Consider the following 12,967-nt stretch of genomic DNA (forward strand, 5'->3'; position numbering starts at 1 on the left):
TTTGAATTGTGGTAGTCCTTTTCATGGCTAACATGTGATCAGAGGTGTAACTTGAAGCTGTTGGGCCCCAGTGTAAAATCTGGAATTGGGACCCCAACTATAAAGCTTCATTGATAGAATTGGTTTGCAATATGGGAAAGAGAGACTTTATGGGCCCGCTAGAGCTCCTGGCCCAGGTGCAGCCGCACCCTCTGTACCCCCTATAATTACGCCCATGCATGTGACATTAAACCCTTTATTCTAGCATACCACACAATATAGCATTAACAGCTCTAGCTTTCCATTTATATAATTACAGCAACTGCATCTGAGTTGGAAGAACATATTATGGCTGCTCGCTATTTAATAGAGCACAATCACTTTATGTTTGACCAGCGGTATTACTTACAGATATGTGAAACATCGATGGGGAGCAAAGTCACCCCATCTCTTGCTAATTTGTAAAACGAAAAACATTTGGTCCGGTGTCGCCAGTAGAACAAAATGTGATTGTCCTCAGTAAGAGAAACCAAGTAATCTTGTAGATATGATACCTTTTAATGACATCAAAAATACATGATGTTATAGTGAGCTTTCATACTGTTATGGCATTGATTTAAGTGCAGATTAATCACACCAGGTCTGTGCCTGTTCATATTGATGTATAAATGAATGTTTTTTTTAGATCTACTTCTAAAGCCTGAGGAAGGACCCTATGTAGGTTGGAAAGCTTGCTATAACATCATGTATTTTTGTCAACCATTAAGAGGTATCATATCTACAAGATTACTTGGTTTCTCTTTCTGAGAACAATCACATTTTGCTAATTTGTTTGTTGGTGGGAGCAAAAGAACATACTTTCAGATAACACTGTGAAACAAATTTTTTAAAGATGTTCATAACAGAAAGTAATTGATAAGTTTCTGTAACATTAAAACCTGCTGATTCCACGGGTAACATTGAATACTAGCGGCACGTCTCACTTTCATGTTACAAACCATTTCTTATATGTAAGATAACAGTTTGGACGCGCCGTAATATTACTATTAAACTGTTTTTGGTGGAAAATGACACTTGGATCTTGACTTCCTCCTGGAAGAAACATTACCCATCATATTCGGATTGTACTTTCCTTTGTAATGGTCTTCAGTGACTGAGCTGTCTTGTGTGCAGTAAATAGAGCCCATTGATTTCAATGGGTTTGTTCACATCAGCATATTTTTTCGCACGATGTACAATTGCAGCGTCCCGTAGGATGACCCTGTACACGTGGCATACGCTGAAGAGCTGGGAGGGCAAGATGCTGGCTTGTCACGGCGGCACTTACCATTCTCCCTCCCGGAGGGATGCACGCAGCCAAGGCCAGGGCAGCACTGGGCCTCTTCTGCACACCCCTGGCATGGGGATGCCCAATAAACGTTACAACCGGTGAAAGGGTTGTCCCCGTTCCGGCACCCACCGGCGTGAACATTGGCGGGGAAATAAACGAGCCACAGACAGTAGTATAGTACCTCAGGTCCTTGCGAACGGTCAAGGTCTGGAACAAGTTTACTGAGTAACAACTCCGCAGATACAAGGCTAAAATATACAGTCTTCGAAGTGCAGGCAGCATTAAGAGTATATATAGACAATCTGAAAGATGAGTATCTCTACACAGCAATCCCAGACTTCAGGACGCTTGGGCGTGTGCAATTGAGAAGAAGAGTACTGTTATGTTGTGCTGCTGGGACCTATTGTACTAAGGTTTCTAGCAGCACAGCTCCACAGGTGGTGAATGATTGAGCTGGCTGGGTGTGGTGACTTCCTGCTATCCAATCTCCTGGGTCTTTGCTCACATATAAAGCCTGCTCCTGTCAGTTTCTGTCTAGTGTCCAGAGTGATCAGTCATGTACCCTTGTCCAATGCAGCTTCCTGTGTGCTTGGTGTCTTGCTGGTTCATGTCCGTTTGTGCGCTTATTTTCTGTCAGTTTTGTGTCAGTTTGTTCTGCTGAGTTTGTTTGGCAATTTCTGCGCTATGATGGCCCCTGTGGTTCTCTAGTAGATGTGTCTTGCTAGTGTAGGGACTGCCAGGCATGAGGGGCCTTGCCGTGGCCTGGCAGCTTAAGTTCATTGGCCAATGTACGGACCAACCTCTCGTACATTTATAGCTATATCATCTGCTTATGTGTACAAGTACGCAAGGTGAGTGTTTTGGTCATTTGTCAGTCCCTATGTTTATGCCTGTCCGTCAGTCCAGTCCTCAGTAAGCAGTGCTCTGTCCTGTTTGTGTTTCCATCAGCACGTCCAGTCTGAATTCCGTTTCAGGTTTCTGAATTTGTGACATCCCCTTCCTTTGGGCACGATCGTGTGGGCCCTGTGCTTATTTGCCCACATGAAAATAATAAGTACCTCTGCACTGGGCCTTGTGTAGAAAAGACTTGGGACTGACTCACGCTCTCTCTCTCTGGGGGCTCACTTACTGATCATAGAAGCAGGCACTCTGGGAAATCTCTCCTCGACTTCCATCTTCAGCACATGCGGGCTGAAGGTGCCCCCATGAGGCTCTGTACTTTTTCTCACTCAACTCCAGAAGAGGGAACTCCTTACTCCCTTTCCTGCTCTCAAGCACTCACATTTATAGCCTCACTCATACAACGTGACAGGACAGAATTGATACATTTGCAGACAGTCAGCTCAGGCTTTGCAGACATTAACTTCTAATTTGCTGCAGCTGTGCAATGCACATAACAGAATGACAAGACAGTTTTGCACAGTGCATCTACACAAGACATTACAAGAACAACATTATGGAGGGGGCCAGGAAAGCATGTACTGGGTCCCTGCACAATCGCGTGAAAAAATACACAGCATGACTTTGTTGGGGCGTATTACACACTGCAATAAGCCAGCGAAGTAAATACACAGTGAGTATGCAGTAAACCTGCTTATTTGCCCCGAGTAGTAATAGTGACCCCCATTACGTGAGATGCTGCCCATCCAAAGGCCAATAGCATCCCTCCCATTGGATCAGGAATAGGTAATTAAATAGGTAATTACATTTTGGCACCCAGCAGCAACTGAAGGCCAGTCAAGCCCCCTGGTGTTTTATAAATCCTGTTAAGGACAAGAAGGGAAAGAAATGCCAAGCCCAGCCAGGGTCCAGATCATAACCCAAGTGACTGTCCAAATAAAATATGTGTCCAGGCAGCATTAGATGGATAAAAGAGACTCTTTATTCCTCCATAAAAATGATAACCAGCATTAGCTTGATCGAGGCGGGGGATTCAAGCTTCCAGGAAGAAATGCTTTGTCGGCATGAAGGAGGGACGCGGCAGCCTGCAGCAGTGCCGCAGACCATTGCAAGGACCGGACGCCGGTGGTGGGTGAGTATTCACTGTTTTTTTTACGAGTAGTGTAAAATTTCCCCCCTTTGAAATGAACTGGAACACATTAATTGAATTTCAGTTCATTTCAAAGGGGAAAATTGATTTGACTTAGGAGTGTTTTGGGTGAAGAGCTCCGTCACGGAAAGAATGAAACTCTTAGCCCAATGCACCACTGTAAATACATACATAACAAGCTGAGGTCAGATCCTAACCCAAGCTGATCAAACCAATCTATGTCCTGACCGAAAAAACATATTAAGTTTGAGGTCACATTGTTGTGGTGAGATTTATGAGACACAAGTATAACACTACCTCCCAAATATTAGGGAGGTGGGAGCAGATGTTTATCAATATTTTATAGAGTCACCTCTGCCATATAGCATTCACTCAACCTCTGCGCTTTCTTGGAAGCAGTGAGTTTCACCTTTCTTGGGGCCCCCATTATCTATCTATCTCATATCTATCTATCTATCTATCTCATATCTATCTATATATTTAATATCTATCTATCTCATATCTATGTATCTATCTATCTCATATCTATCTATCTATCTATCTATCTCATATCTATCTATCTATCTATTTAATATCTATCTCATATCTATGTATCTATCTATCTCATATCTATCTATCTATCTATCTATCTATCTATCTATCTATCTATCTATCTATCTATCTATCTATCTATCTCATATCTATCTATATATTTAATATCTATCTATCTCATATCTATGTATCTATCTATCTCATATCTATGTATCTATCTATCTCATATCTATCTATCTCATATCTATCTATCTATCTATCTATCTATTTAATATCTATCTCATATCTATGTATCTATCTATCTCATATCTATCTATCTATCTATCTCATATCTATCTATATATTTAATATCTATCTATCTCATATCTATCTATCTATATCTATCTATCTCATATCTATCTATCTATCTATCTATCTATCTCATATCTATCTATCTCATATCTATCTATCTCATATCTATCTATCTATCTATCTATCTATCTATCTATCTATCTATCTATCTCATATCTATCTATCTATCTATCTCATATCTATCTATATATTTAATATCTATCTATCTCATATCTATCTATCTATCTATCTATCTATCTATCTATCTATCTATATCTCATATCTATCTATCTAATATCTATCTATTTAATATCTATCTCATATCTATGTATCTATCTATCTCATATCTATCTATATATTTAATATCTATCTATCTCATATCTATCTATCTATATCTCATATCTATCTATTTATCTATCTATCTATCTCATATCTATCTATCTATCTATTTAATATCTATCTCATATCTATCTATCTATCTATCTATCTCATATCTATCTATCTATCTATCTATCTATATATCTATCTATCTATCTACCTATCTTATATCTATCTATCTATCTATCTATCTATCTATCTATCTCATATCTATCTATCTATCTATCTATCTATCTCATATCTATCTATCTATCTATCTATCTATCTATCTATCTATCTATCTATCTCATATCTATCTATCTCATATCTATCTATCTATCTATCTATCTATCTATCTATCTATCTCATATCTATCTATCTCATATCTATCTATCTATCTCATATCTATCTATCTCATATCTATCTATCTATCTATTTAATATCTATCTCATATCTATCTATCTCATATCTATCTATCTATCTATCTCATATCTATCTATCTCATATCTATCTATCTATCTATTTAATATCTATCTCATATCTATCTATCTCATATCTATCTATGTGTCATCTCTTTTTCTCATATCTATCTCTAATCTCTTTTTCTCATATCTCTCTACGGCTGGTATAAGTTATACATATCCCTGTATCTACTGTATATAATTATACTTAACACACCATCAAAAACCGATGTGGTTTTCAGTAGCGTATGCAGCATCTCAATAACGTACGTGGTCTTTAAATACCGCATGCAGTTTTTGAAATTATTTTTCTTATTTGTTCAAAAGTACATCAAAAACATGAACACAGCCCACAGCCGGTCTCACACATACATTAAGAATGCATTTTTGAATGCCTGCTACAGCATTTCACAGCACTTTTTAATGCACCCCATCATTGTGATGGGTGAGGAGTGGCGTTAAAAAAAAGAAAGAGCAGAAATAGAACAAACAGCTCTCGAATATCGCGGTGTCAGGAACACCATGCTCCAGCTCAGGTCTGAGTAACCCCATGAAAATCAATGGGAGCGTTGTAAGGCGGTTAGAAGAGCGCTTGGGACGCCACGCTAAAAAGGAGTAAAAAGCGGTGTGTGTGAGAGCGGCCCGAGGGGCTACAAACATATTTTCATGTAGTGCAGGGAATCAGTCATGTTTGGTAATGATTACAACAAGTGGCTAGATCATGTATGTAAATTTGTTTTGCAGCTGTATGCAGCATGATCTCAGTATGGATATGGGAGGGGGAGGGGGTGGAGGCCCAGAGGGGTAGATGTGAAGGGGGGGGGTCCCGAGCTGAACTTTTGCACCCGGGCGCCTAAGCCTTTAGGTACACCCCTGATGTTACTAATATGTACTGATAAATGCCGATAAAAACCCCTTTAACATTTGTGCTTTACAGTTTTTCTTTTTTGTCAAGGAATGAACCAACTAAACCCAGAGACTATCGGCGTATTTAACCGTGCGTCTGTAAAGGTAAGAAAAAACATATAGATGTGTTAATTTAAGAATGTCACTACAACTTACAGCACAGTCCATATCACTATATACAGGATGCATAACCTATACAAGCTGTACATACATAATTATATAAAGGAGAAACCCAGGTTATACCAGCATGAAGAGGTGTAACTTGAATCTCCTGGACCCAATGCAAAACCTGTAACAGGGACGCAATTATAATGCTTTATTCATAGAACTTATCTCCCTATATGGAGAAGAGAGACATTATGGTCTATATCACTATATACAGGAGATGCATAACATACCAGCTGTACATATATAATTAAATACAGGAGATACTTAGGTTATTCCAGTATGTTCCATATCACTATATACAGGAGATGTATAACTTATACCAGCTGTACATATATTAATATATGCAGGGAATACCCAGGTTAAACCAGCATGGGCCATATTATTATATACAGAAAATGTATAACTTATATCAACTGTACATATATAATAATATACAGGGGATACCCAGGTTGTACCAGTATGGTCCATATCACTATATACAGGATGTGTAACTTACCAGTTGCACATTTATAATTATATACAGGAGATACTCAGGTTATACCGGTATGCTCTATATCACTATATACAGGAGATGTATAATTTATATCAGTTGTACATATATAATTATATAAGGAAGATACACAGGTTATACCAGCATGGTCCATATCTATCTATCTATCTATCTATCTATCTATCTATCTATCTATCTATCTATCTATCTATCTATCTATCTATCCTGACTGACTCCACTAATTCTCTAACTTCCCTATGTCATGAAGCATGGCAGGAGCATTCTTTAGGTCCTACATAGGAAAAGTAAAGGGATCACAACTTGATTACTTTCAAGTTCCTAACTGATGGTTGTTCCCAGCACTGATCTGCAGGTTTCTCCCATGAATGCACACAAGCTCAGCTCCACTTCCACTTTTTCATAGGTTGTAGCACAACCATGCTCACTGAATACTACATACCGGTAGCTATCTCTCTGTCCATCTCATCCTCTCTCTCAGTAGCTGCTGGTTCTGCCTCCCTGCTGATAAGAGCAGAATTTTATACCAGAATTACAGCCCTCTGCAATAGTAGATTTTTGTGCTCTCTGTCCTCTTTATCGCTTCCACCACACCCAGCACTGTCCTACAGCCCTCTGTAATAACTTTCTTTTCTCTCTATCCTCCTTATCTCCTCCACCATCCCCAGCACTGTCATACAGCCCTCTGTAACAGTAGTTTTCTTTGTTCTCTAATCTCATCTTGTCCAACATCCACAGCACATCGCCCGATGTAATAGCTTTCTGTGCCCTCTATCCTCCTTATTTCCTTCATAAGCACTGTCCTACAGTTCTTTGTAATAGTAGCTTTCTGCGCCTTCTATTCTCTTTATCTCCTCCACCACCCCAAGCACTGTCATTAAGCTGTCTGTAATAGTTTTCTGTGCTGATCCTCATCATCTATTCCAACATCCCAGCACTGTCCTGCAGATATCTGTAATATTAGCTTTCTGTGCTCTCTATCTTTGCCATCTCCTCCACCATTCCCAAGCACTGTCACCCAACCCTCTGTAATAGTAGTTTTCTGTGCTCTTTATTCTCATCTACTCCACCAGCACTGCCAGCAACTTTTCTATGTTCTCTATGCTCTTTATCTCCCTCACCATCCACAAGCATTGTCAAACATACCTCTGTAATACTAGCTTTCTGTGCTCTTTAACCTCCTTATCGCCTCCATCATATTCAATACTTTTCTACAGCCCTCTCTAATACTAGCTTTCTGTGCTCTCTGTCCTTGTTATCTCCTCCTCCATCCCCAACCCTTTCCTACAGACCTCTGTTCTACTAGCTTTTTGTGCTCTCTTTTATCATTATCTTTTCCACTATTCCCAGCATTGTCCTACAGCTCTCTGTAATACTAACTTTCTGTGATCTCTATCATCGTTTTATCCTCCACCATCCCCAACACTTTCCTACAGACCTCTGTTATACTAGCTTTTTGTGCTCTCTTTTATCATTATCTCCTCCACTATCCCCGACACTGTCCTACAGCTCTCTGTAATACTAACTTTCTATTCTCTCTATCCTCCTTATTCCCTCCAACACCCAAACACTGTTCTGCAGCTCTTTGTAATAGCTTTCTGCGTTCTCTATCCTCCTTATCGCCTTCACAGTCCCCAAGCAATGTCATACAGCCCTCTGTAATAGCTTTCTGTGCTCTGTATCCTCCTTATCTCCTCCACCATCTCCAGCATTGTCCTACAGACCTTTGTATTAGTAGCTTTTTGTGCTCTCTATCCTCCTTATCTCCTCTACCCCCAAGCATTGTAATACAGCCCACCATAATAGTCGCTTGCTGGGATCTCTATCCTCCTTATTTCCTTTAACATCCCCTGCACTGTCCTACAACCCTTTGTAATAGTAGCTTTTATGTGCTCTCTATCCTCCATATCTCCTCCAACACCCAAGCATAATAGCTATAATAGCTTTCTGTATTCTCTGTCCTCCTTATCTCTTCCACCATCCCAGCACTTTCATACCACCCTCTGTAATAGCTATCTGTGCTCTTTATCCTCTTTATCTCCTCCACCATTCCCAGCACTGTCCTACGGCCCTCTGTAATAGCTTTTTCTGCTCTATATCCTCCTTATCTCCTCCACCATCCCCAGCACTGTCCTACGCCCCCCTGTAATAGCTTTATGTGCCCTCTATCCTCCCTATCTCCTCCACCATCCCCACTACTGTCATACAGCCCTCTGTAATAATAGTTTTCTGTGCTCTCTATCCTCTTTATCTCCTCCACCATCATACATCCCTCTGTAATAGTAGTTTTCTGTGCTTGGTATCCTCCTTATCTTCTCCACCACACCAAAGCACAGTCATACAGTGCTCTGTAATAGTAGCTTTCTGTAATCCCTATCCTATTTATCTCTCCCACCACCCCCAAGCACGGTCCTACAGCCTTCTGTAATAATAGCTGTCTGAATTCTTTATCATCTTAATCTCCTACACCATCCTAAATACTTTCTGACAGCCTTATGTAATAGCTTTCTGTGCTCTCTATCCTCTTCTTCTCCTCCACCATTTCTCACACTGTCATACAGCCCTCTGTAATAGGTTTCTGTGTTCTCTATCCTCCCCATCTCCTCCACCATCCCTAGAACTGTCATACAGCCCTCTCCAATAGCAGCTTTCCATGCTCTCCATCCTCATTATCTCCTCCACCATCCCCAGCACTGTCATCATACAGCCTTCTGCTATAGTAGTTTTCTGTGTTCTCTATCCTCTGTATCTTTCTCACCATCCACAAGCACTGTCCTACAGCCCTCTGTAATAGCTTTCTGTTCTCTTTATCCTCCTCATCTCCTTCCTCATCCCCAAGCACTGTCCTACAGTCTTCAGATCTCCTCCATAATTCCAAGCACAGTGCTAAAGTTTTCTGTAATAGTAGCTTTATGTGTTCTCTATCCTTTTATTCTCCTACACCTTCCCAGCACTGTCATACAGCCCTCTGTAATAGTATCTTTCTGTGCTTCCTATCTTCCTCATTTCCTCCACCATCCAAGCACTGTTGTACAGCCCTCTGTAATAGTAGCTTTCTGTGCTTTCCTATCTCCCTTATTTCCTCCACCATCCCAGCACTGTTGTACAGCCCTCTGTAATAGTAGCTTTCTGTGCTTCCTATCTTCCTCATTTCCTCCACCATCCCCAGCACTGTCATACAGCCCTCTGTAATAGTAGCTTTCTATGCTTCCTATCTTCCTCATTTCCTCCACCATCCCAGCACTGTCATACAGCCCTCTGTAATAGTAGCTTTCTGTGCTTCCTATCTTCCTCATTTCCTCCACCCTCCCCAGCACTGTCATACAGCCCTCTGTAATAGTAGCTTTCTCTGTTCCTGTCTTCCTCATTTCCCCCACCCTCCCCAGCACTGTCATACAGCCCTCTGTAATAGTAGCTTTCTGTGCTTGCTATCTTCCTCATTTCCTCCACCCTCCCCAGCACTGTCATACAGCCCTCTGTAATAGTAGCTTTCTGTGCTTGCTATCTTCCTCATTTCCTCCACCCCCCCCCCAGCACTGTCATACAGCCCTCTGTAATAGTATCTTTCTGCGCTTCCTATCTTCCTCATTTCCTCCACCATCCCAGCACTGTTGTACAGCCCTCTGTAATAGTAGCTTTCTGTGCTTCCTATCTTCCTCATTTCCTCCACCATCCCAGCACTGTCATACAGCCCTCTGTAATAGTATCTTTCTGCGCTTCCTATCTTCCTCATTTCCTCCACCCTCCCCAGCACTGTCATACAGCCCTCTGTAATAGTATCTTTCTGTGCTTCCTATCTTCCTCATTTCCTCCACCATCCCCATACTGTCATACAGCCCTCTGTAATAGTAGCTTTCTGTGCTTCCTATCTTCCTCATTTCCTCCAGCCTCCCAGCACTGTCATACAGCCCTCTGTAATAGTAGCTTGCTGTGCTTCCTATCTTCCTCATATCCTCCACCATCCCAGCACTGTAATACAGCTCTCTGTAATAGTGTCTTTCTGTGCTTCCTATCTTCCTCATTTCCTCCACCCTCCCAGCACTGTTATAAAGCCCTCTGTAATAGTAGTTTTCTGTGCTTCCTATCTTCCTCATTTCCTCTACCATCCCAGCACTGTCATACAGCCCTCTGTAATAGTATCTTTCTGTGCTTCCTATCTTCTTCATTTCCTCCACCATCCCCAGCACTGTCATACAGCCCTCTGTAATAGTAGCTTCCTGTGCTTCCTATCTTCCTCATTTCCTCCACCCTCCCCAGCACTGTCATACAGCCCTCTGTAATGGTAGAAAAGCAGTGAATGCAAGTTCACAACAGCGGAGCTGGCTAGGAGAGGAACTGAGAAACAGCCCGTCAGTGTGCTCTGACAGAATTTGCTAAGATTTCAATCTTCCGGTCTTCAGCATCTTGTAAAATAATACAAGTAAGGAAATCAAACAAACAAAATATTTTTTTTTTGAAAACCAATTACAAAAGTCTTCATTTCCAAAAACACATTCATTAAAAAAGGGTGCCACTGTGTACATAGCCTGCTCTTTCCTACAATATATCATGATGCTGTTCTGGTGAGAATCATATGGATAGAGAGATGAAAGGATGAATTCTTGTGAGAGTGACATCACTGCTCTCCAAATATAGGAAATACAGTATTATATTTTCATTAAGGCGGCTTCATACATTTCATGAGATTTTTTTCTTTCCTCTTTTAGGCCACAGTGCCATCTGATTTAGTACCACAGGTAATCCGTGACAAAAAATACAGGTAATGATCAGACAAAGAAAACCTTTGACCATAAGTTCAGCGTTCCAAACGTTACCAGAAAGTTCCCAAATGTAATCATCATTCCATCAGCCTTTAAACAGCTCATTACTGTGTATATATGAAATGCAGAAAGTAGCTGCATGGGATTCCCTATCATGAGACGACCTCAGCTGTCTGCCTTATGTGGCACTCTGCAAGACCTCAGATTGGCGGTGCTAGGATTGCCATCTAGCCGGTAATTTAAAATAGTGTTTATATTTTTACTAATTATATTAACGGCCCGGAAAAAATAATTGACAGCTGCGCCTACAATCCCGCCAGGCAGCAACCCAAAAAAGCATTTAACACACTCACTCTGTTGCTTCTGTCTGTCAGCAGTGTTGGTTTGTGATCCCAGACCTCTTCAACTGGCACTTCTGTTCTTGCACGCAGATGCTGGGGTGAGAAGTCAGGGGTAAAAGATTGTTTACAGCAGCAGTGCTGCTGCCCGACAGGAGCAACAGAGCGAGTGTGTTAAATGCTTATTGGGTTGCGGGCCAGCTGGAGCTAAACTATGGGGGACGTTATTCAAATGGTGGTCACTAATGGTGGATACTGTTACTACTGGGGCCAAAATGGGGTACACTGTTACTACTGGGGCCACTATGCGAGTCACTATTACTATTAGGGACAATATAACTCAAGTCTCAGTGGTTCAAATATGTGTTGAATATCTTGTGTATTGGCGCTCTAACGGCCTGTAAAATGATTTTTTTGTTTGCTTTTTTTTGAAGGGGGCATTTCACAATTAAAGCAGCAGAAAAGCTTGGGGCACCCCTGCTGATAGTGGATGGTAGTCAGTTGTATACAAAGGGGACATTTATTTCCTGTACCAGGCTTAGTACAATTTACTCGGGCACACGGAGCACACTTAAGCACATCCTCAGTAGCTCCATGCACCAAGACAGAAATGTACACTATATCTAGTATAATTTACACCAGTTTATGCATAAATCTGTTGGTCTGGGGTGGCAACGCCCCTCTCAAAAGCCCTACCTACCTTTTGAAATAATGTGTAGAAAGCAGAGAAGTCGCAAACTATTGCTCAAATACACATTTGTGGAAACTTTTATGACTTTTTTTACATCAGAAACTGGCGTAAAAACAGTCATAAATGTGCCCCAAAGTCCTGTCCCCTACTATCATGAGATCAATTATAAGACTATCACTAGATGGTATTTTGTTATTATGTTATAAAATCATCAATAAGTGGTAAAAAAAATTACTCAACTATCCGCCGCTCAGACGCGTCCTCCCACTGGCTCCCCGGCACTGCTGTCCAGCACTTTCAGCAGGCGGGGATTTAAAAATCCCTGCCTCCTGAAAAAGCTATGCTGATTGACTGAGGGCTCAGCCAATAGCAGCTAGTGCTTAGCTATTGGCTGAGCGCTCAGCCAATTACAGATAGTCATTAGCTATGCATTCATGAATAGCTAAGATAGTGCTATTCATAAATGAATAGCTAAGGACTATCTGTAATTGGCTGAGCGCTCAGCCAATAGCTAAGCACTAGCTGCTATTGGCTGAGCCCTCCGCCAATCAGCACAGC

General features: G+C 41.2%; 2 protein-coding genes across 5 annotated transcripts in view; both read left to right on the forward strand.

Annotated features, from left to right (window-relative positions):
- The window catches only part of LOC136577168 (histone H1-like), a 205,214-nt gene that overhangs the window by 81,713 nt on the left and 110,534 nt on the right, over positions 1-12,967 (forward strand). The gene's annotated exons all lie outside the window — the stretch shown is intronic.
- Positions 5,982-12,967, forward strand: part of LOC136577671 (NACHT, LRR and PYD domains-containing protein 1b allele 3-like) — an 83,272-nt gene continuing 76,286 nt past the window's right edge. For 2 of the 3 annotated variants that reach the window (XM_066577581.1, XM_066577582.1), the window contains exons 1-2: positions 5,982-6,049; positions 11,327-11,379. In XM_066577581.1, coding sequence (XP_066433678.1) covers positions 5,996-6,049; positions 11,327-11,379 — 107 coding nt within the window. In that variant the 5' untranslated portion in view covers positions 5,982-5,995. The remainder of the gene's footprint in view (positions 6,050-11,326; positions 11,380-12,967) is intronic. The other variant, XM_066577584.1, reaches the window with a different exon arrangement.

Source organism: Eleutherodactylus coqui, chromosome 8 (assembly GCF_035609145.1).
Source record: "Eleutherodactylus coqui strain aEleCoq1 chromosome 8, aEleCoq1.hap1, whole genome shotgun sequence".
Taxonomy (NCBI): domain Eukaryota; kingdom Metazoa; phylum Chordata; class Amphibia; order Anura; family Eleutherodactylidae; genus Eleutherodactylus; species Eleutherodactylus coqui.